The sequence below is a fragment of the Melanotaenia boesemani genome, chromosome 18 (genome assembly GCF_017639745.1).
Source record: "Melanotaenia boesemani isolate fMelBoe1 chromosome 18, fMelBoe1.pri, whole genome shotgun sequence".
NCBI classification, from domain to species: Eukaryota; Metazoa; Chordata; class Actinopteri; order Atheriniformes; family Melanotaeniidae; genus Melanotaenia; species Melanotaenia boesemani.
This window is the reverse complement of record NC_055699.1, coordinates 12,946,375-12,967,105: the sequence shown is the minus strand read 5'-3', so window position 1 is coordinate 12,967,105 and position 20,731 is coordinate 12,946,375. Positions and strand designations below refer to the sequence as shown.

The 20,731-nt window shown below is 40.4% G+C and overlaps 3 protein-coding genes across 3 annotated transcripts; 2 read left to right on the top strand and 1 right to left on the bottom strand.

Annotated features, from left to right (window-relative positions):
* Positions 1–2,833: 2,833 nt before the first annotated feature.
* On the bottom strand, positions 2,834–7,407 carry rpl21 (ribosomal protein L21). Its single transcript, XM_041968240.1, has 6 exons — positions 7,314–7,407; positions 6,522–6,600; positions 4,573–4,634; positions 4,125–4,237; positions 3,228–3,378; positions 2,834–2,957 (listed from the first exon to the last, which is right to left on the bottom strand). Exons 2-6 carry the CDS (start codon positions 6,586–6,588, stop codon positions 2,868–2,870), a joined length of 483 nt encoding a protein of 160 aa, XP_041824174.1. The 5' UTR covers positions 6,589–6,600; positions 7,314–7,407; the 3' UTR covers positions 2,834–2,867.
* Positions 7,408–7,934: 527 nt separating this feature from the next.
* On the top strand, positions 7,935–14,452 carry usp12a (ubiquitin specific peptidase 12a). The gene is made up of 9 exons (XM_041968238.1): positions 7,935–8,079; positions 9,132–9,212; positions 10,084–10,297; positions 10,429–10,664; positions 11,000–11,076; positions 11,609–11,692; positions 11,779–11,976; positions 13,415–13,493; positions 13,596–14,452. Exons 1-9 carry the CDS (start codon positions 8,032–8,034, stop codon positions 13,695–13,697), a joined length of 1,119 nt encoding a protein of 372 aa, XP_041824172.1. The 5' UTR covers positions 7,935–8,031; the 3' UTR covers positions 13,698–14,452.
* A 604-nt stretch (positions 14,453–15,056) lies between these two features.
* On the top strand, positions 15,057–20,621 carry gpr12 (G protein-coupled receptor 12). The gene is made up of 2 exons (XM_041968602.1): positions 15,057–15,385; positions 16,232–20,621. Exon 2 carries the CDS (start codon positions 16,244–16,246, stop codon positions 17,270–17,272), a length of 1,029 nt encoding a protein of 342 aa, XP_041824536.1. The 5' UTR covers positions 15,057–15,385; positions 16,232–16,243; the 3' UTR covers positions 17,273–20,621.
* The last annotated feature ends 110 nt before the right edge of the window (positions 20,622–20,731 follow it).

Below are 20,731 nucleotides of genomic sequence, written 5' to 3'. Positions count from 1 at the left end.
GGACACAAAGACAGTCATATGTTATATCTACATATCACACTATGCGGCGGGTCCACACAAAAACTCTTGTCTGTGTCCACGTCCAATTATCTTCTGTTTGAGTGTGTGTGTGAGGGGTTAATAAGTAACACCAGGGTCGATACAGCTGCTCCAAGCTGCTGGCTGAGCTGACAGACTCAATCTGTGTGTGTCAAACGTGTGTGATTAAGGAGTTCATAGTGATCCACAGCTTTTATCCACAGGCCTGTTCTCTCTGCCCTCCTCCTTCTTGCTTGCTTTCTCTCTCCTTTTGTTTACCTTCTGTTTCTTCAATCAGTAACTTTCATGAGTCATGACGCTGTGATGTGTCTGAGAGAATACATAAACACACACATATAAAAGGATCTACTTTAAGGGTTTTGGCAAAAACAGTAAAAAGAGTAAAAAACACCAAAACACAGATTTATAAAGATTTTAATGTTGTATGTGAGAGAAATTAATAACATATAAGATACAAAAGAGCATAGATAAGGCTTTGCTTATCTATATACTCCAAGCAAAATCAAGACCCCGCAGATCAATACCAAAGGGCTTTGGTTGCCAACATGCTCATTGATTGATTGCATTTTGTTTTTCAATCTGTTTTTGCTGGTTTTATCACTTCAGGTTGTTGGACACTTATTACTCTGTCCAGATAAGGCTGATGTCTGAATTCCCTGACCTCAGGCCAGCAGGGTTATGAAGGTGTGGAGAGACAATGTCTACAAGTTTATCTAAAACAGGTTCCTCCATTGTTCACAAGAAAATTACAACATTACAACATTCAAGTTCCTCTTTTGCAGGTTTTTTTTTTTTTTTTTTTTTATGTTCCACCTCCCAAAACATTTTTTCTATAAAATAAATAAATAAAATAAAAAATATGGAATGAAAATAATTTGTTGTCCACACTGAGTCCTTGCTAGCATCCTCTTTCTTAAGCTGCTGGATCTGTCTCTGCAAGCTGGGCCTAATTTGTGAAAATATTGGGTAAAGCGCTGAGGTGAGATGAGATAACCTATTTTTCAACTATTTATAAGCTGCCAGCCATTCAGCCTCCACTGATTAAACATCACACATCTAGTGGTCCACACACACACCTGTCATATAAATGCTTCATTTTTATGCAGAGGAAAATATGGACAAAACTCAGTATACACTGATGACCATAAACTCTGTAAATCTCTATTTTATTGTAAATTAATTTAAGGGATTTAATAAAGCATTTCTTAATGTTACTTTTACAGAACTCAGTCAAGCAAAGAATTTAAGTGGTTTGTTTTTTTATAGACTTTAATGTAATTTCTGGATACCTCAGAATTGTAGATTTACCTGAAGCTCAGGTTCCTGTTTAATTTTTTCTGTACTCTCATGTCATTTTACTTTTCCTAGTCTTTCCAGTATGAAAACACTGGAAAGTAAAATAATATCACCTGAATATGGGACACTTTACACACTTGATTTGCTAATGTAACAAAATGCTCACACAAGTTATAGATAATTTGTCTATGGCTACAGTTCTGCTTGGCCAATATGAATCACCAGTTAACACTAATAATACATTCTTTTTTAAATAAATGTGTTGTCCTGGAGTAGCTGCACAATATTAAGTCCAAGCTTTAATTCTGGTACACACTGCCACCTACTGCACTAACAGAAGAAAATCTGTTTGTCTGACATCATCTCTCTCCACAGTAAACCCCCTACATCAGGTCTACTCAGTTCGGTCCTACGAGAGCTGCAGTCCTGCAGGTTTTCAATGTTTCCCTGCTCCAACACAGCTGACTCTAATTAAATAAATCCAACAGCCAAAGAAATTCTACTCGATAACTAATTTGAGCCAGGTATGTTGGAGCAGGGACACATTGAAAACCTGCAGTACTGCGGTCGTAGTAGGACTAAATAGAGTATCCTTGCTCTACATGATGCAAATATCCAACCCTTTAAAACCAGGTCTCTGCTAATTGCTCTTGCAGACTCCCCCCAAAATATCTACACTTGCTGGCTGAAGAGGTTTCTTCTCCAGCTGATAAAACAATCTTTGAGAATGGATTAAACATGTGATCTCTATGGCTTTGGATTACATGTTTACAGTGTTTGCAATAACTATCCTACTGGTTAAATTAGAGGTTGAACTCCATCCTTTAACTAGACCTTGACTGTTTTGAATCACTTGGATTGTTTAAAAAACCCAACCGAACATTTCCAGTCACCGTATCAGATTAGACCTTAAAGTTGCACCAATAACTCAGATTTTTGCATTTTCATGAGTTTCAACATTAAGTTTTAGTTGTTTTTGTGCCAAGATTTCTGGATTGCAGCATATTTAACACACTAATTTGTAATAAATTTGGTCAAGGCAGTCTTCGGTTGTAGCCCCATAAAATCAAGCCATTTCTTCATTCACAGCAAATGCCAAATAATCATTTCTGTTGTAATGACCAAGCTGTACCCATTTTCAATACTATTGGAGTTTAGGTTAGAACAGCATGGTATTAGTTTATATTTGATATACTTCTATAAACAAATTCAACAGGGTGGATTTATGTTCTCTACAGCAACTGATCATACAGTTTCTATTTCTATATCTTATGTAAAAATAGCACAATACTAAATTACTAAAAATAAAACTCAGCCTTTTCTTTAAAAGTATAGGTGTGAAACGCTTGTGACATGTGTCAGTCACCCTCAGTTCGCCGGTGAAATGCGAAGTGTTCAATTTCCTTTTGAGCAATCAAAGGAGGATAATCATCACCGAATGACGGCTCATTGTGACATTTATGCATTCAAATGTGTGAACAGGAGAAATAACAAGCAGTGTGTGTACAAATATTTTTATTTTGTTGAGCAGTTTATGCCATGAACTCGTAGGGGATGGGCTCCAGCAGCTGAGGCTCGTTTTTCTTGGTGCTGACAAAGTGGGCCTCACGGGGAGGAGCAGGCTGAGGAGGCAAAGCAAAGAAACATTAAATAATTGAAAGGTAAATACAAACATTTGGTTACTCATGCCCACAAAATAAATTATAGTATAAGGAGGTCCTGGTATCAACTTTGAAATTTTCAATATTTTAATTTTCAAATCTGACATTTGTTCATACATGCTGGTTACCACCACCTGCTCTCATCATTGCAAATTAATGCATTCCTTCACAAAATACAATTCAAAGAGACATCTGAAGAAAAAGAAGCAAATTTTTTAGTTCAGTTCATACCTGGCGCTTAAGCTCTATCCAGTTGCCTTGCTGCTTGGCCTCCTGCTTCTTGGCCTCATTTTCTTTGACACGCTGCAGGAAGCTGTCTCTGCTCTTTGAGTGCTTCACATGCTCAATGCGCACATTAATCCTCTTGGCCAGAATCCTTCCTCTGCAAAAACCAGAGAAAACTATTTAGTACATAGATAAATAAATAAATAAATAAATGAGAAACTCCGTTTTTGCTCAGTTTCTATAATGCTGTGTAAACATCAGCTGTGCTCCAAGCACAAACCCAGGTCAAAACACAAAGTTCTGGCTGGGGTGTTAAAGGATGAACTACTCTCCCCCACATGAATGACCACTGAGGACAGAAAGGTTCCAGGTGGCAAAGTGAAGATGGGGGTCATTAGATCAAGTGTAAAACAGCAAAGACTTAAGGATGTTTACATACCCTCCTCCAAAATAGTTAAAAATCCTATGCTTTATTAGCTGAAGTAAAACTAATACTGTAGTTAATGATATTAAGGGCATTTGCACTAGGATAGTCTGCGAGTCTCGATATGATCTGGGATTCTGCCTACAAATGTTGGTTCTGGTCTGCTTCAAGCAGACCAGGACTAGAATTCGTAGGTGGACAGAGTCTACTTCTTTGATCAAAATCAGAGTCTGTTTCCCAAACAAAGCGGACTTTCTGAGCAAATGGACTCTGATTCGAATCAAAAAGGCTGGTCTGAATGGGCCCTTAGTCTGATCACTGTAGTGAAATGTTCATCTGTTGTAATCAGATCAAAACTTGTTGGCTGTTTATTGTTCTAACTTCCTTAAAGATTTATGTTTCCAAGAACTTTTATGTGTGCAGACTAAATTGTGCATAAATACACACATGTCCCAAAATAAATATCACTTTATACTTACTTGACTTGCTTGTTGACAATGATGCCGACAGCATGTTGGGTTACGTTGTAGACACGTCCTGTCTTGCCATGGTAGCATTTATGAGGCATACCTTTCTGAATGGTACCTGTGCCCTGAAAAGAAAAAACACGTGAAAATGTTATGACACAAAAAAGAAATTTAATAATCACAGCCTTTCCATATACAACTGATCAGCATTTCCTGCTAAGTAAACCGCAGGTAAAATGTCATTTAAATCCAGTCATGATTCATCTGCAACATATCTTTTGTTACACACTTCAGGGACAAATGGTGTTTGTCAGTTTTGATCAATGCACCCTTCATGTTCTAAAATAACTGCATGACATTCTAGTTACTTATTTATAAATGAAAACACTGCATTAATATTTCATGCTCAGGAACTTCTAGAGAGACAAAGTACAGCAAAATATACTTTACTATATCCTACCTTGATGTCAACGATGTCTCCTTTCTTGTAGATGCGCATATATGTGGAAAGGGGGATTGGGCCTGCAGAGAAAACAGTCCAGGTTAGCTATGATAGCGTACTTTTGCTTAAAGACTGATATTAGGCCCTCTTCAACCCCTGGGTGACCCAATCAGAAGTGGACAGCACTATGTCAGTTGGGTAAATGAGAAAGGTACTCAAATGACTTCATTTCTTTTTAATTATCAGCGTACATTGATGCACAAAATGTGCCTAATCCGATGATGTAATAAGAAGAAATCTCAGCTTAGATCAGGAATGTACTGCATCTCTCTGCCAGACAACAATCTGCCGTACAACCATGTTAAATTCAGTTATTTTTGGCACACATGGGCAGACATTATGCATCCCTAAAGTGCAAAATCCTTGTTTAATATTAAAGAAAAAAGTAATTTTACCAGTTTTCTGGATGAGCATGTACCTTAGAAAAAGAAAGTACTTATCTGACAACTTTAAGGAAACCAGTTTGTCAGATTTCGATTTTATGTTTTGATGGTATGTAGGGCCCTATAATTTATAACAGAATATATAAGATATAACATATAAGAATATATAAGAATAACATATATAACAGAATTGTGGAATTGGCCAATTAAAACAGAATCCATTTTTTCATGCGGAACATCGCGGAATTTGACATAATTTGACTTCCATGCTGTTATCGTGGGGAGAAGGAGCGCATGTCTGGGGAAAACTGCATGGAGGTAAGCAAACCTGAGTGGCACAATAAGCCCTTTCCCCTTTCAAAACAATGTAAGCATGGCAAAGAGGCTGCCTGTGGCTCTGCCTTCGTCGGCATAAAAACTGCAGAACTCAACGCTAACCCCTCAGTACAGAGCCGAGCATTTCCAGAACGACTTTTATGTGTCTGGTGAACTGATGTTTTGCAGATTCTGTCAACACTCCGTTGACTGGAAACGTAAAAATACATTAAGTGACCACATAGTGTCCAAAAGCCATGTGAGAAACAAGGACACTCACACAATTTAAATTACTTATATAAGTTACTTTTGAAAAAGTTTAAAATGTTTGGTTGTTTTATGACAACTCAACTATGTTGCTTGTTTTTGATGCACTTTAATGTGCTATATGTTACTGTATTGAGGAAATGTCTGTCGCCTCAATAAGCTTAAGTTCATTTCTATTTAATTTGTGTACATTTTAGTCATTTACGTTAAAAACATACTGTTTTTGGTAGTTAAATAGGAGTAAAAGGTAAAAAAAAAAAAGGGGATTTCTATATAATATGATGGAAAAACTGAATTCCAAAAAATTAAAATGGAAAAAACTGAATTTTGGTAAAAATAAAACAGAATTTGGGAAAAAATAAAACAGATTTTATAAGGCCTTAGGTACATTTTTGATTTTGATTTAAAGACAAAGCTTTAACAAAATAAAATGTTGCCAGTCGTTTGGATGACCCCCTGCAGGTCCACAGCATACTGCAGATTTTATTTAGCATATTAAGGCTAATCAGCCAAATTGGTGGATTGTTACTTTAGACACAAATAAAATCTGATTATGTTACATAGAGGCTATTACTGTCACTGGCTGCTCACTCTCCTCATATTTATTTATATGAATTACTGTGTGCACAACTGGATAAATAATCACGCAGTGCTTTCAAAGTTGCAGCAATGAATAATTGTGGGATGAAATTATCCCCCCTCAGAAACTATTCTTCTTAGTATATTGAGAATCCATACAGTTCTCATTGTGGCTACAGAGTAATCTCAGTAAGGACCTTTCCTAAGCAAATAAGACCGTTTGACCAGATCCCTTGTCAACTCTAGATATGGTTTTACTCCATTCAGTGCAGGCAGATCCACTTAGATGTCCACTTGTTACCATGCTAAATGTTAACAGATGAGAACAGGACCCTTAACTTGTACATTTAGATCTTTACTCACCATGTTTGCGGAATGGCCTGCTGAACATATACCTGGTCCCCCTCCTCTTGCCTCTGGTGTTCGTCATGATGCCTGATTACTGAGGAGAAATACACATGGCTTGGTTATTCACCCTGGTTATTCTAATTAATAAAAACTATACATGTCACTTCATTTAAAAGATTAGAAAATATTTTCGTTAAGTTAATTTTCATCTTCGCACGTGGATTTACTAAATGCCATTCGTTGGCAGAAAAACTTGCACTAATGAATTTACTATGACCATAGTGACAACGAGGCATTACATGACTGTAGCCCTCGAACGTCAAAAGGTACTCCAACCTAAAAATAAAACTGAGCTTATCGTAATTAAACAGCTGACTTTTAAAGCAGCTTTAATGACAGTGTTTATCAGTAAGACTGCAACATTTAGAAGAAAAATTTCGCACTGAATACAATATGCCAAGTTTCAACACAGATGTCATCAAAGCCATCTTATTTTATTGTTATAAAAAATATCCATAAACCCACGTCCAAAAAAAGGGGTCAAATATCTTTCAGAACGATTACCATGGTTTCTGAAGAATGACGCTTTTTCTACTGAACATTTCTCAGCCTAGCAGGGCCGCATGGAGAGCCACGCTGCTGGTCATGCTCAGATTTAACGGGAAATACACGTCTAGAATTATTTTATAACCTACGATTAGTCGTTAACATGCAATAAAATATCTTTGATGCACGTACAAATAGTATTAAGAACAAATAAAAAGATATTTAAAAAGAAACAATATATTTAAAAGGAGAACAACTTACCCCCGGTCTCAACAAGATGGCGGGTGCGGCGGAAAGAGAGAGGTAAAGCCCCCAAACGCCGCCTTGCGAACAACAATTTAGGCAGGCCGAGATAATGCCTAAAACGAAAGAAATAAGCATAGACAAACAGGCCTTAGCGTAGAGTAAGGCCTGTAGAGTATTAGAGCGTAGAGTATTTCTTGATGAGATTACCAAACCATATGAACTAAACTGGCTGACATTTATGTCAATATAACAAATTAAGCTTTATATATATATATATATATATATATATATATATATATATATATATATATATATATGTACTGTAATATTTCCACCTTTTTTAATTATACATTTTTTTATGTATTTTGCTACAGTTTAATGTACAAAGTCGTTCACATCTGGTTTAATTATACGCATGCGCAAAGTCAGTGGCAAGTTTTTTTTGTGGGTTTTTTCCAAAATACTGACCTTTAAAAAATAATAATTATTATAATGTTAATAATTTTGGGTTTATGCAAATACAACTATATTTGGTATTTTGATGTGTCCACATGTTTGAGGTTCAGTCAAAATTATTGTGATTAAGCGAAAACGGAAGCAGCAAACAGTGAATGCTCTTTAGCGATGGGACTGTCCTCCGCGAGCTCAGCAGAATCGCTCGCCTGTCCTCACGAGGGGAGCCAGCCCAGTCTTGTCAGCGCGCAGCGGTGTTGTGGAAGATGGCGCTAGCCGAATGGAAATCCTAATGACAGTCACCAAATTTGCCTCTTTTTGTACCATGGTGAGTGCACGGCATTTTCACACTTGCATTATCTGGACTATAGGGCGATATGGAAACCGCGACTGCACTGTTATTGGTTGTTTATATTGTGAAGAGATAAATGAAAGCAGTAAATTGTAATGTCTGTGCTAGCCAAGCAGTATTCGATATGTAGCCAAGCGAGCAGCCACCCACCGCCTTTTCCGCGCTTCTCTTGTTGTTATCGACAATAAAACTCATTAGGGTTGAGTGTTTTCAAAATCGTAGTTTAATAGCCTGATTAGTTAATATTTTATCACAACTCGTGTGGACGGTGACAGTGCACCTGCTGTAGCTGAGATTCAAAGCTAACTTGCTAACGTAAAGCTAAACCAGTATTTGAGCTTGTCAACAACTGGAACAGCTGGACAATGGATGACTTCAGGCAAAGAGAAGATTGATTTGTATTATCTTTGGGGAAACAATGTTGAGAAAAGCCAAAGGTTTTGTCTTTTGGTCTTTGAAAAAGTTCACAATGTTATTAACACAGACAATGACGACATTGCTCTACATTAGCTGCGCACTAGATAAATGTGTCACAGGTTGTTTCTGTCTACAAATCACATCGTAGTTTATTACCTCTTACTAAATTATACTAAATGAATATTTGTTTCTCTAGTCACCGAGTCATGTTTAAATTTATATAACCTCTGCTGCCATACTCAGCTGTCATTCAGACCTTGTTTTACATTTAAAGCTTCATGGGATGAATTTAATTAGTGGCTCCCCTACCTTTACTGTCAACTAAAATGATGCATTATGTTAGCTCAAATGGGGGGGGGTGGAACACACACACACACACACACAATGGAGCTACAAGGAGGAAGTGTCAAGACTTTTAAGGACCTGCGATTTTTGCTATTTTCAACCAAAACTGATATTGAAAGTTTCAACTTGCTGGAAAGTGATGTGGTAATTGCATACTGGTTTTGAAGTAGTGGTGATTTGTATTTGTTATTTTAAAAACAATATATCAATGCTCATTTTATTTTGAGTGGGGAAAAAAATTACACGCATTATCTCTGCATGTACAGGGCGCCAATGCCTCTGCTCTGGAGAAAGAGATTGGATCTGAGCAGTTTCCAGTCAATGAGCACTACTTTGGCCTGGTCAATGTAAGTAACTATTTTCTACTGTGCAGTTTCATTGTTATGGATAATTATATTAGTTAGGATAAGATGAGACTTTATTTGTTCCACAATGGTGAAATTCAGATATCTCAGCTTCTCTAGAAGAAGAATATTGCATAATAATAATAATAAAGCACACAGTGCAACTCTAAAAGGAAGTGTATACAGATAATAAAAATAGAATAAAATGAAAATTAAATCGGGCACACTGGTCCATGATCCAGTAGCTGTGCAAATGAATAGTTATCTAGTTATTCTAATTTTAATTGCTGTAGAAATTAAGGTCCTACAGAAGTTACCTGGAAAATATTTCTTCAGCCTGAAAATATTCTGTTTAGAGATTCCAACAGTTTTAATGTTTGCAAAATAAAGTGTTTCAGTCAGATCCATATTTAAATATTCTGAAGCATTTCATCTGATTATAACTTTATTATTTGCAAAGTAGTTCTGCTTGCTGCAAAGCATCTGTCAAAAATATAAAATGTTTGGGGGCGGCAGTGGCTCAGGCAGAATGTGGATGAATGTTCGATGGTGGTTGGAGAGGCCGTAAACGCAGATTGGCAGTCACGTGTCCGTCAGTCTGCCCCAGTGTATGAGTGAGGAATGAATTGTAAAGTGCTTTGGGAGCCTTGAAAAGCTATGTATTATAATTATCATAGGCAGATATTTTCCTGTTGACCAGATAATTAACTATATATACCACCCCTCTCAAAGGGAAAATCTTCCCAGCCTTGCTAGATCAGCCCAGTTGGTGCCCATTGCATCAGTTGCATGAGGCATGTTTTTCCCTTTCATTTTTAATATTTTACAACTGTTAGTATATATATATTCATTAGTGTTTTTGTGTGATTTGTAGTTTGGAAACACCTGCTACTGTAACTCGGTGCTGCAGGCTCTGTATTTCTGCCGTCCATTCCGGGAGAAGATCCTGGCGTACCGCAGTCAGCCTCGGCGGAAGGAGAACCTGCTCACCTGCCTGGCTGACTTGTTCCACAGTATTGCCAACCAGAAGAGGAAAGTGGGTGTCATACCGCCCAAGAAGTTCATCACACGGCTACGCAAGGAGAATGGTGAGTGAAAACCTATCAGCTTAGTAAGACAGCAGTGACGGAGGAGAAAAGAAGTGTTTTTGAAATGATTTAGCCTGTTGTTTGCTGATGTTGCGGCAGCCCTGAAGCATCTCTTCTATTATATTCGTCAGAACTGTTTGACAACTATATGCAGCAGGATGCCCATGAGTTCCTAAACTACCTGCTTAACACCATCGCTGACCTACTCCAAGAGGAGAGGAAGCAAGAAAAGACCAATGGCCGCCTTGCCAATGGTACATTGGACTCCCAGAACAACAACAGCAATGCCACACCTGCTCCTACCTGGGTCCACGAGATCTTCCAAGGCACTCTGACTAATGAGACACGCTGCCTCACATGTGAAACGGTGATGTGCCTTGTCTATCTTTTAATTTTGTTGACACACCAAAATTATATGTTTGTCAAATGATCTTGGTTTATGAAGGTTTTATCCATTTCAAACAGACTTTATTTAAATCTTGGGCCTGTGAGTCTAAGAAATGTTTAATGTGAAAGAAAGAAACTGGTATTTATGTATTTTATAATTGCCATACAGTTGTGACCACCACTCTATACTTCTATACATGACATGAAAACGTCTTTAAACATTATTCCAAATGACATGGGCTGAGATTTGTTAGGAATAGTTTCTTAGTTTATTTTGTGTTATTATGACGTTTGCTTGTTCTCCCCTTTCTGTAGATAAGCAGCAAAGATGAGGACTTTCTGGACCTCTCTGTGGACGTAGAGCAAAATACCTCCATCACACACTGCCTCAGGTAACGCACCAGTTTTTACTCCTTTTAAACGTTTTAATGGTTTATTATACAACATTTTTGAGCAGCAAACACACACACACACATACATATATATATATATATATATATATATATGCAACGTTACCAGAAAAAGGATTCACTCCCTGTGTGTGTTTGTGCTGTAACTCGAGCTTCTCTGCTCAGTGTTTTGGCAGCTGGTCCTTGCTTTTATGTCCTTTCAATGCAGTGTAGAACAGATATGCGCTTCCTGAGTTTACAAGATGCCTAAGAGCTAGGATTAGCCTTTAGATTTTTTCTTTTTTCTCTTTGTTTTGCTTTGAAATGCTGCAGCTGTAGTGTGACACCAGTTGTCTTGTAACTAATAAAAGATCAAATTACACAAAACAATCACAATCAGAAAAATTAAGGGAAGTTAAAAATTTTATATATATTTATAACATATATACTGAAGTGCACACGGAGAGTATGGCAATATATTGATTTGTAAATGTGAAGTTTAGATTGACTTGTTTTTCTTTTTGTGTCCTCACAGGGGTTTCAGTAACACAGAAACACTGTGCAGTGAGTACAAATACTACTGTGAAGAATGTAGAAGCAAGCAGGAGGCACACAAGAGGTTGGTATTAAGTTTAAATTTTATTAATCATCTAATCATTTAGATCCAGTGTCTCACTGCTTTTTATTTTTATTTTTTTAATGTAGGATGCGTGTGAAGAAGTTGCCAATGATCCTGGCTCTGCACCTGAAGCGTTTTAAGTACATGGAACAGCTGCAGCGCTACACCAAGCTGTCCTATCGCGTTGTCTTCCCCCTGGAGCTCCGCCTCTTCAACACCTCCGGAGATGCCACCAATCCTGAGAGGTTATACGACCTGGTCGCTGTAGTGGTGCATTGTGGGAGGTGTGTATGTGAACGCACAGCCAGCCAGAGTGTGGCGCCTTCTGGCTGTCACCATGACAACCAGAGAAATGCAAACAAATGAGTGTTCTAACAGTAAGACTCATTTTAACCTCGAGATTAAAAGTATAGTGAAATGTAAATCTATCCGACAAGCGAAAACACACATCCTTGTCTGTCATTGTTCAGCTCTACTTCTTTTTATTAGCACTGCTTTTGACCCAGTGTGAGTGGGAGTTAGTGTGTCTGTGTTTATTCAAGGAGTTTCCATGCTTTCCAGCAAGTGCACGCTGACACAGGCTCCAGCCCTCCATGACTGAAGCGAACAATAAAGCAGATGAAAGAGGCATTGCACCCAAAAAGGTGTTTTTGAGCTGTAAACAACACAGACTTACTGAGTTGTGATGAAGACCACATATACTGTTGATTAAAATTAGTAAAAAAATGTCTCATAACGCCTCTACAGGGTAAAACCAGGTTGTTTTTCATGACATTGAGCGGTTATCTACGTCACGAGAAAATTTTAAAAACCACACAGCCCCTCCCTCCAGATGCAGATAGATGGGTCCTCCTTGCTGGCATAGAAAACCACGCCTACCAACGCATATGAAGGGATGTGAGCTTATACGGTGTAGTTTTGCTAGTTTCAGACTTCTATTCTTTCACAGAGTTTCTGATGAAATATTCCTTCAACGGACCGGATTTGTGCTTTTGAGGGGTGTAAAAGTAACTCTGGACTTTATTCTTTACCTGCTGATCCTCATCTGGCGACAGACAGCAGCTCAAGTCGTAGCAGCGGCAACTTCCTGCAGCTGCTACACCCTGCCGCAAGTCTCCACAGTTTTCCAGAGTCTACTGGAGCTGCTGACGGGCCAGCACAACAGCGCTAACGGCTCAGACTGATACGGTTCAGGACCACCTTGTTCTCTTGTAGCTGAGGAGATTCAGGAGGGGAAAGTCTTCCACCACAAAGACCGCTCTCTGTCATATATGCTTTGTGAATCACCCTTGCAGTTTCAGGAATTTTTCAAATTCGGCAGTGGGTGGAGTTACGCAAAAAGTAGGGTGTGTAGTTACCAAATACTTGTAAATTATATCCGTTGTCTACTAAAGGGAAGCCCTAGTTTTCTGTCCTTGAGCTTGACGCTAGCCATTTCATGAGATATGAGACCTTTTCTTCCAAAATTTGTAGTGTTGATGATAATTTAATTAACCAAAACATTTGTGGTGTAATTAAACCACACAATGAGTATTCTTTTCTATTATTTCTTTACATTTCATTTTAAAATCTTAGTGATCTTAAATGTATTGTCTCAACCCTCCTTTCTTTTCTCACATCTGAACAAGTAGTTTGATTTTATATAGGTTAAATCACTTAAGAGCCTTTGTTGTTTTTTTTTTGTTTGTTTTTTTGTGCCAACACAGTGCTTTTTCTTTTCAGTGGTCCAAACAGAGGTCACTACATTGCCATTGTGAAAAGTCACGATTTCTGGTTGCTGTTTGATGACGATATTGTAGAGGTGAGTAAATTAATATATTTATATTTGTCATTTAGCACTCACAGTCAGCATTTACTTACTGAGACTGCACTTTAACCCTTCACCATGTCCTGTTTGTTGCAGAAAATTGATGCGCAGGCCATAGAAGAATTCTACGGTCTCACGTCTGAAATCTCCAAGAACTCTGAGTCGGGTTACATCCTCTTTTACCAGTCCAGAGACTAAATGTGGACCTGAGCTCTTCACCACATAAATCAGGAGAGATACTCTCTTCCCGCTTTGTGGGGAGCAGCAGACTGTTAACCACACCCACAGCCACATGCACGGTGTCATACCTGCCCGCACAGCTGGAATTCATACCTGTGCTTTAACGCAGTCAATGCTGCAGCTCAGCCGTGGAAGTTCCCCTCCTACATACCAGCTAAACCTGCTGGCCTCCATGTTCTTCCTGTCCCCTCATCCACCGCTGCTGCTGCTGCTGCCAGGACAATGAGACGATAATGAATGAAACTGTGTCAAGATTGTTTAAAAAAAAAAAAAAAAAAAAAAAAGAATGAGGGGTGTACAGATGTTGACTGGTTGTATGAGTGGTGTTCTAGTTTTTGCTTTGGGGTGAATGGGTATTTAATTCATATTATGTAATACTGGCCTGGAGTCTTCACCTCCCACAACGCTATTCTAAACTATGATGGAGTTTTTGGTCATGGATGTTAAAGGATTGACGGGAGGTGGGTGTCCTACTTGTAGGGCATACTGGGTTGTGTATTTCTATAGTGTACAGAATGGTATTTGTATAAATATTACAAGAAGATAATATTGGAAAATGTTAGCGCTTGAGAAGATGTATTAACACTATGGTGCACTTTTGATACTGTTTTGTAGGTGTTGGCAAGCTTAATGTGGGGGTTTGCTTGAAAAGGCCTGTTGTGAAGCGATCATTTTCTGTTTTAAAGAAAAAGAAATAAAGCCAGTAAGACTGATGGATGTCATGCTCTCCTTTCCAAGTCCCGCAGGTGCATACTGATGACTCATAGGGGCTTAACGTCGCCCCTTAGCGGTGTGTTCTGGTACTCCTGCTCTCCCATTGCAACAGGAGCTATTTTTAATCCATTCACACCAAACAACCAGGTGCAACCAGCCGATGTACTGCTGAGACATATGCATATCAACAATTTGCCCATCGGTTGAGGTGATTCAGAGGCAGCGCTGCAAGAAGTGTGATAGAGAATATTGAGGACAGGGGAGATGGAAGGAGGAGAGGATGCTGGTGACACACATCAGGATTGCTGTTAATAGCTCAGACAGGACCAGAATAGCAGGGCGTCGCAGGAGAAAAGCGAGCCTTTGCTTCCAGCATCTCTATATCTGACACTTGAGCCAGAAAGAAGACAATAAAAAAATGAAAACTAAGCAAGCACATAAGGTTAGGTATGCTGCATCTTCGTTTGATCTAAAATAAGCGTAATTAAATGAGGGATAAATGGCGCAACATGCAACCATGTCATCATAGATGTCATTTCATGGTAGAAATGCACCTGGAAATTCGGCACACGCGCATCTTTCCTTGATACAGTCAGCATGGGCTAGAAATTTAAGGAGTTTAACCAGTCTCTGGCAGTCTGGTCCTTCTGGGACTCCTCCTTCATGATCGACCCCCTCCTCCCCTTCCCTGCACACCTCCTGTTCCCCCCTCCCTTCCGCCGCTGCTCCTCTCGCTGCTCCCTGCACTATCGCAGTCCACGGCGATGAGCCGTTAACGGCAGAGCCGCTCCGCGCTCTTTTCTTCTTCCATCATCCCCCTTTTTCCCCCTGAGCTGCGCCTCTATCCGCCGCTGCAGCATCCGCATCACTAACATGGAGATACAAAGCGATTGTTCGTCCATCTAGACAGGAAGTCACACCTCACAGTCAAGGTAGGCAGGATGGAGGCGGAATGTGATTGTTGAGCATCCTTTGCGTGCACGGGAGGGAAAAAATGCTGCATGTTTTTTCCACTTGTGAATCCATTTGCTGACGTGGATCAGCCTCTGTGTTTCTCTAATGCAAGGTGCACAGGATAAACCAACTGTGTATGGGCAGCCGGGTGAGATGCAGGCTGGCTGAAAGAGGTGTTTCCATCAGGGGTGCGGTATCTTGTACCGTGGAGATCGGCTCTTTTCTCTCTTCCATTTGCGTGAATTGTTGCTATCGCAACTGAGGGTTATCGATATCGGCTTTTGTTGCCTGAAAGTTGCTGTAAAGGATATATCTAGCCTATGTTATCGTGCATGTCCTCTGACGATTAATTTATAAACAAAGCTAATGACATGCAGTCTGAAAGGTCTATAATAGCTCACTTTGCTTAATTCCCAGAGAAAAAATACATTACCTGTTAACGGTACAAAATTAATTTAAACGTATAGCTATTACATACTTGTTTTAGTGTAGTGTTTAATTATTCAAAGACTGCTAAAATGAAAGTCAGTTGGATGTAGCTCAAGGCTTTGGCTCCAAGTTGCTCAGTGGCAGTATAAAGGTTAGCATGTGCGCATGGGCTGACACTATTGTACATACAGTTCCACAAGCAAAAAAACGCGACTGGTTGTTTTCTGGGATGAGTAAATGTCTTAAAAACACACTACATTTAATGCTAGACAAAAAGAAGTGATGTAGATAGAAGTGAAGTTCAAAGAATAAGACAAAAGAACACTTTTACTCATGAGTCTGCTTAACACCTGCGTAATCATGTGTGTGTGTGTGTGTGTGTGTGGCAATTACAGACGGGGGCCACAATGAGTGAGGAGCCACCGGTCACCCCCAGCTGGCTGAGCCCTGAACCAACAGCGTGGGCAAGTGGAGGCGGGGGATCGATGGATAACAGCACCAGCCTGGGGACGTTTCCATCGGAAGGCTCCATCCCACCCAGCCAGCTGCCACTGCTGGTCAACCCCTGGGACATTGTGCTGTGTACATCGGGGACTCTGATAGCATGCGAGAACGCCCTGGTGGTGCTGGTGATCTGGCAGAACCCAGCGCTCAGAGCTCCCATGTTCCTATTGATCGGCAGCCTGGCTCTGGCGGATCTGCTGGCCGGCCTGGGCCTTGTACTTCACTTCACCTGTGCCTACTTGCTTCGCTCTGACTCGGCCCAGTTGCTGACCGTGGGCTTGGTGGTGGCCTCCTTCTCCGCCTCTGTCTTCAGCTTGTTGGCTATCACAATAGATCGCTACCTGTCGCTGTACTATGCCCTCACATACAACTCTGAGCGGACAGCGGCTTTCACCTACACCATGTTAGTGCTCCTGTGGGGCCTTTCCTTGTGTCTCGGGCTGCTGCCGGTTACAGGGGTCAACTGCCTGGCAGAGGAGGCTACATGCAGCGTGGTGCGGCCACTGACAAAGAATAACATCGCTGTGCTGTCCGTCTCCTTCCTGCTGCTCTTTGGCCTGATGCTGCAACTCTACGTACAAATTTGCAAGATTGTGATGCGCCACGCTCATCAGATCGCCCTCCAGCACCACTTCCTGGCTGCCACACCCCACTACGTCACAACGCGGAAGGGCGTGTCAACCCTGGCCATCATTCTGGGTACCTTTGCGGCCTGCTGGATGCCATTTACTGTCTACTCCCTTATCGCAGACTACACCTACCCTCCACTCTACACCTACGCCACACTGGTGCCTGCCACCTACAACTCTGTCATCAACCCTGTCATCTACGCCTTCAGGAACCAAGAAATCCAGAAAGCCCTGTGGTTGGTTTGCTGCGGCTGCGTGCCTGCAAGTGTGGCCCAGCGTGCACGCACACCTAGTGACGTCTGACCGAGCAGACCCAGGTGGGAAAAGAGAGGCGACCTGGGTCAGCTGTGCTCCTCGCTGGATATGTCCAGTCCTAAAGGGAGCAGCAGTACGGGAGGTCAGGAGGAAGTGGCATCAGGTTGTGGCTTCAGCTCCGGCTGGAGGCAGTTTAGTCATTTGCAGTCCACAGGGGATGGATGGCATATTTTATTTTCTCACACTAATCATAGGGCAAAGGTATCTCACTGTCTTCCCCAGCAGATGCCACTTGGAGGGCTGTAACCCGCCCCTCCTGCTTAACTTGTGCCACGCCCTTTCTCATTTCTACAGCGAGAGCCAAGTGCATCACATGTTACAGACAGCTGTATGTGCATACACTTAACAGCACTGTAGCTTTGGTTGACACGTGCTTGTTTTTCTTCAGATAGAGGGAGGAATTATTCGTTTGCGCGTGCGTGCGTAATAACACACACTGTGCATCCGTGTTGAGCGGTGATGGGAGGAGAGGAGGACTGAATACGCAGGCTTTTCCACAGTGAAGCCCGTCTGGAGCAGCATCACGGCGTTCCGCTGCTGCACTCTGAACGTGCGACGAAAGCTAAACAGCCGCGGAGAGCTAAAAATAGATCCGCTCTCTGCTCTGATCCGCGCTCAACAGACTCCGAGGAAGAAATCAAGCCGCTCCTTCTCCTCGCCTCTCCCATTTTATATACTTCTTTTCGCTATGGATTACGCGTAAATGCGTTATAGTTTAGGAGGCTCAAGACAAAGTCCCAACAGACCACCCCACCCCCCTTCCATTAACCTCTTCCTGTATTTTTATTGGTATGAACATCTAAGTTCAGATGAATTTAAATTTACCCAAAGAGCCAACATATATGTAAATTTTGTCTGGAAATCCCAATTATCTTTACATGTATGGCTTCCAAAACCTTCATAAACACGCTAATAATAGATCTAAATAGACTACTACTTCAATGTAATTTGCATGCAACAAGCACAGATCCACATTTTCCTCGCTGAGTTTAGTGTGGTAGGTCACATAAACCACTGCAGGCAATCCACCAGGTATTCCTGATGTCATCATGACCTTAATAATGTGTTTATGTACAAAGTACCACTGTGTACCTCACATGTACAACATTAAAAGAGCTACAATTATCACTGCAAGGTCACAAGAGCTGCATTTTGTTAGAAAAATCTAGATTTTTTTAGTATGGTATGTGCTGTATTGTGAAGATAGGTTTCAAGTTATAGTTTTGCTTTGATCTTGCTCGAGTCCCATAGTTTATAAGCTGCTCTGAGTTAATCTTTTTCTCTCAAAAACATGGAAGTTGTATCTCTCTCCTTAAGCTCATCTCAGCAATAACTAGCCTATTAATGGTAGTTATTTTTTAGATGTGAAGCAATACTCAGACAGCAATAACATCCACGTCCCACCTTGACTTCTTCCTTCTGAGTGAAGTACTACTCAGTCAGTGAGCCACGAGTGATGCTCCAGTGATAGATGCTCAAACAAGTGGTGGGATCATCACTCTTGGACGAGATCAAACGACCCATTCATCATGGTGACATCACTGCCTCATTCCGCCACAACCCCAATTCGGGTTTTGATCATTTGTCACATCAGGATGAAATTGTGAACTTTTTTCCATTGCCTTTTTTCCTTTTTGCAAGCATACAGACCACCCTGAGTCTTGTAAACTCAAACAACACCTGCGTGATTTGGAACGGTTTTCATGCATCTGGTGTGAGTTGCATGGCCTCTGGGTGTGTGCATGTGTGTTGTTTATAAACCAGCAGCTCAGCAGACCATAATCTATCTCCTTGTGTTTGTCACGTCCTGTTGACACCCTGACCTTAGAGGATAACAATGTCAGTCTTCCTGTCAATTTTGAGAGAAGTGGCCTCGTAACGTGTTTGTAGACCTCCTCGAAGGGAGATGGGACTACGAGGTCCAGCACTTCAAGCCAAAGTGAAAGGGACTCTGAATGAACTGCGATCCTAGTCCTGCTGTTTTTTTTTGTCTCCTGTATCACTTATACTCTACTTTCAATCAATCTAGTTGAAGCAGGTGTCCGTTAAGTGACCTCTGAATGATCTTATGAGCTAAAAACGGCTACTTCCAAATACAAAGATAATGCTGATTCTTTCTTTCTCTGCTGCCCCCCATTTCAGCAAAACCTGATTGACTGAATTGTGGACTCCATGTTTTTTTTTTTGGCTTAATATCAGGAGCAAAACCTTTTTCTTAAATAAAGGGGGAGGGTAAGGGAAGTTAAAATACAGCATTTCTAAGCATGGAAATGTAGCTTGTGTGTGTTAACTTGTGCACAGTGTCAGGCTGAACCGTGTGCTATTTGATGAGCACCGAAGGATCAGACTGGCACATCACAAACCATCACAAACTGTTATTACTTTACCTTTGAAGAAAAGTCTATTTTGTTATATTCATTGAAAAAAAAATTCTATTTTTTTTCCACTGACCTGACTTATTTGTCTTCTTTCAGATTCTGATGTTGTATGAAATAACTGCGCTGTAAAGCCTTTATCTGAATGTAGTATTTATCTAAAATCCTACCCTCTTTACACATTTGTTTCTGTAAATTAGGCATGCTGATGAGGGGAGACTTTATACCACCCTGCATGGTGCTACCAAAGCCGGTCAATCTGGAGGATGAGTTGGGTGGCACCAGTTATTGTGAATGGCATTTCTCCACCTTTGCTGGTAATGTAAACAGTGTTCTGTAAGATTTCACTTCCCTCGCTTTAATATGCAGCAGTGAATGAAAAGATATTTTGGCTGAGCAGATGTTAGAGGAAAATCAACACAAAGTTCTCAGATTGGTGAATGTGAGTCACTTGTGCAGCCAACAGTATTGTTGAGATTATCATTGCCGAACAAGTATGAACAAGGGCTTTGTATCCAAGAAAGGGGGAAAGACTGTGATGTTGGATGTAACTTATCTGTAAAAACACCTGTTAATCTACTAGATGGTTTCACACTGTAATGGTACACCAAGATGTGTGCAAAGCAATTGATTTTTTTTTTCTTTTTGAAGAAATGGTACCAGTGGTGAGCTGTTAAACCAGAAGGAGACTTGTCTTTTTGGTTATTACCAATTTAGAGCTAAATAACAAAACACTCAAGGGCCTGTGAATGTGTGAGTGTATGTGCTTTGGGGTTGGAGATGGGGCGGTGCCACAGTAACAGCATCTCGTGTAGACGTACGCGTAGTTTTCAATGTAAAATGCACTTTATTTTTTGGATGAAAATGGCACAACAAATTAAGTATCTGCAAAATGAAACATATAAATGATAATCAACATGCACTAACTTAACTGAGATATTGTAAAAACATTTGTGTGAATGTGGTGTCTATTTTTCCAAGGTGTTAGTTGTACTTTTTATTGCTTTGGTTAGTTCACTCAATTGAGAGATCTTGTTAATTTTCTATTAAAAAACAATCATGTGCTGTGCAT

What these genes read in the sequence shown, in the direction of transcription:
- gpr12 (XM_041968602.1), top strand. Translation starts at nt 16,244, where the DNA reads ATGAGTGAGGAGCCACCGGTCACCCCCAGCTGGCTGAGCCCTGAACCA.
- rpl21 (XM_041968240.1), bottom strand. Translation starts at nt 6,588, where the DNA reads ATGACGAACACCAGAGGCAAGAGGAGGGGGACCAGGTATATGTTCAGC. An exon ending in GAGACATCGTTGACATCAAG is followed by an intron (nt 4,238 to 4,572) that starts GTAGGATATAGT and finishes TTTTCTTTTCAG; the next exon opens with GGCACAGGTACCATTCAGAA. An exon ending in ATTGTCAACAAGCAAGTCAA is followed by an intron (nt 3,379 to 4,124) that starts GTAAGTATAAAG and finishes TGGTTTTTGCAG; the next exon opens with AGGAAGGATTCTGGCCAAGA.
- usp12a (XM_041968238.1), top strand. Translation starts at nt 8,032, where the DNA reads ATGGAAATCCTAATGACAGTCACCAAATTTGCCTCTTTTTGTACCATG. An exon ending in GTAGTGGTGCATTGTGGGAG is followed by an intron (nt 11,977 to 13,414) that starts GTGTGTATGTGA and finishes TTTTCTTTTCAG; the next exon opens with TGGTCCAAACAGAGGTCACT. An exon ending in TTGATGACGATATTGTAGAG is followed by an intron (nt 13,494 to 13,595) that starts GTGAGTAAATTA and finishes TGTTTGTTGCAG; the next exon opens with AAAATTGATGCGCAGGCCAT.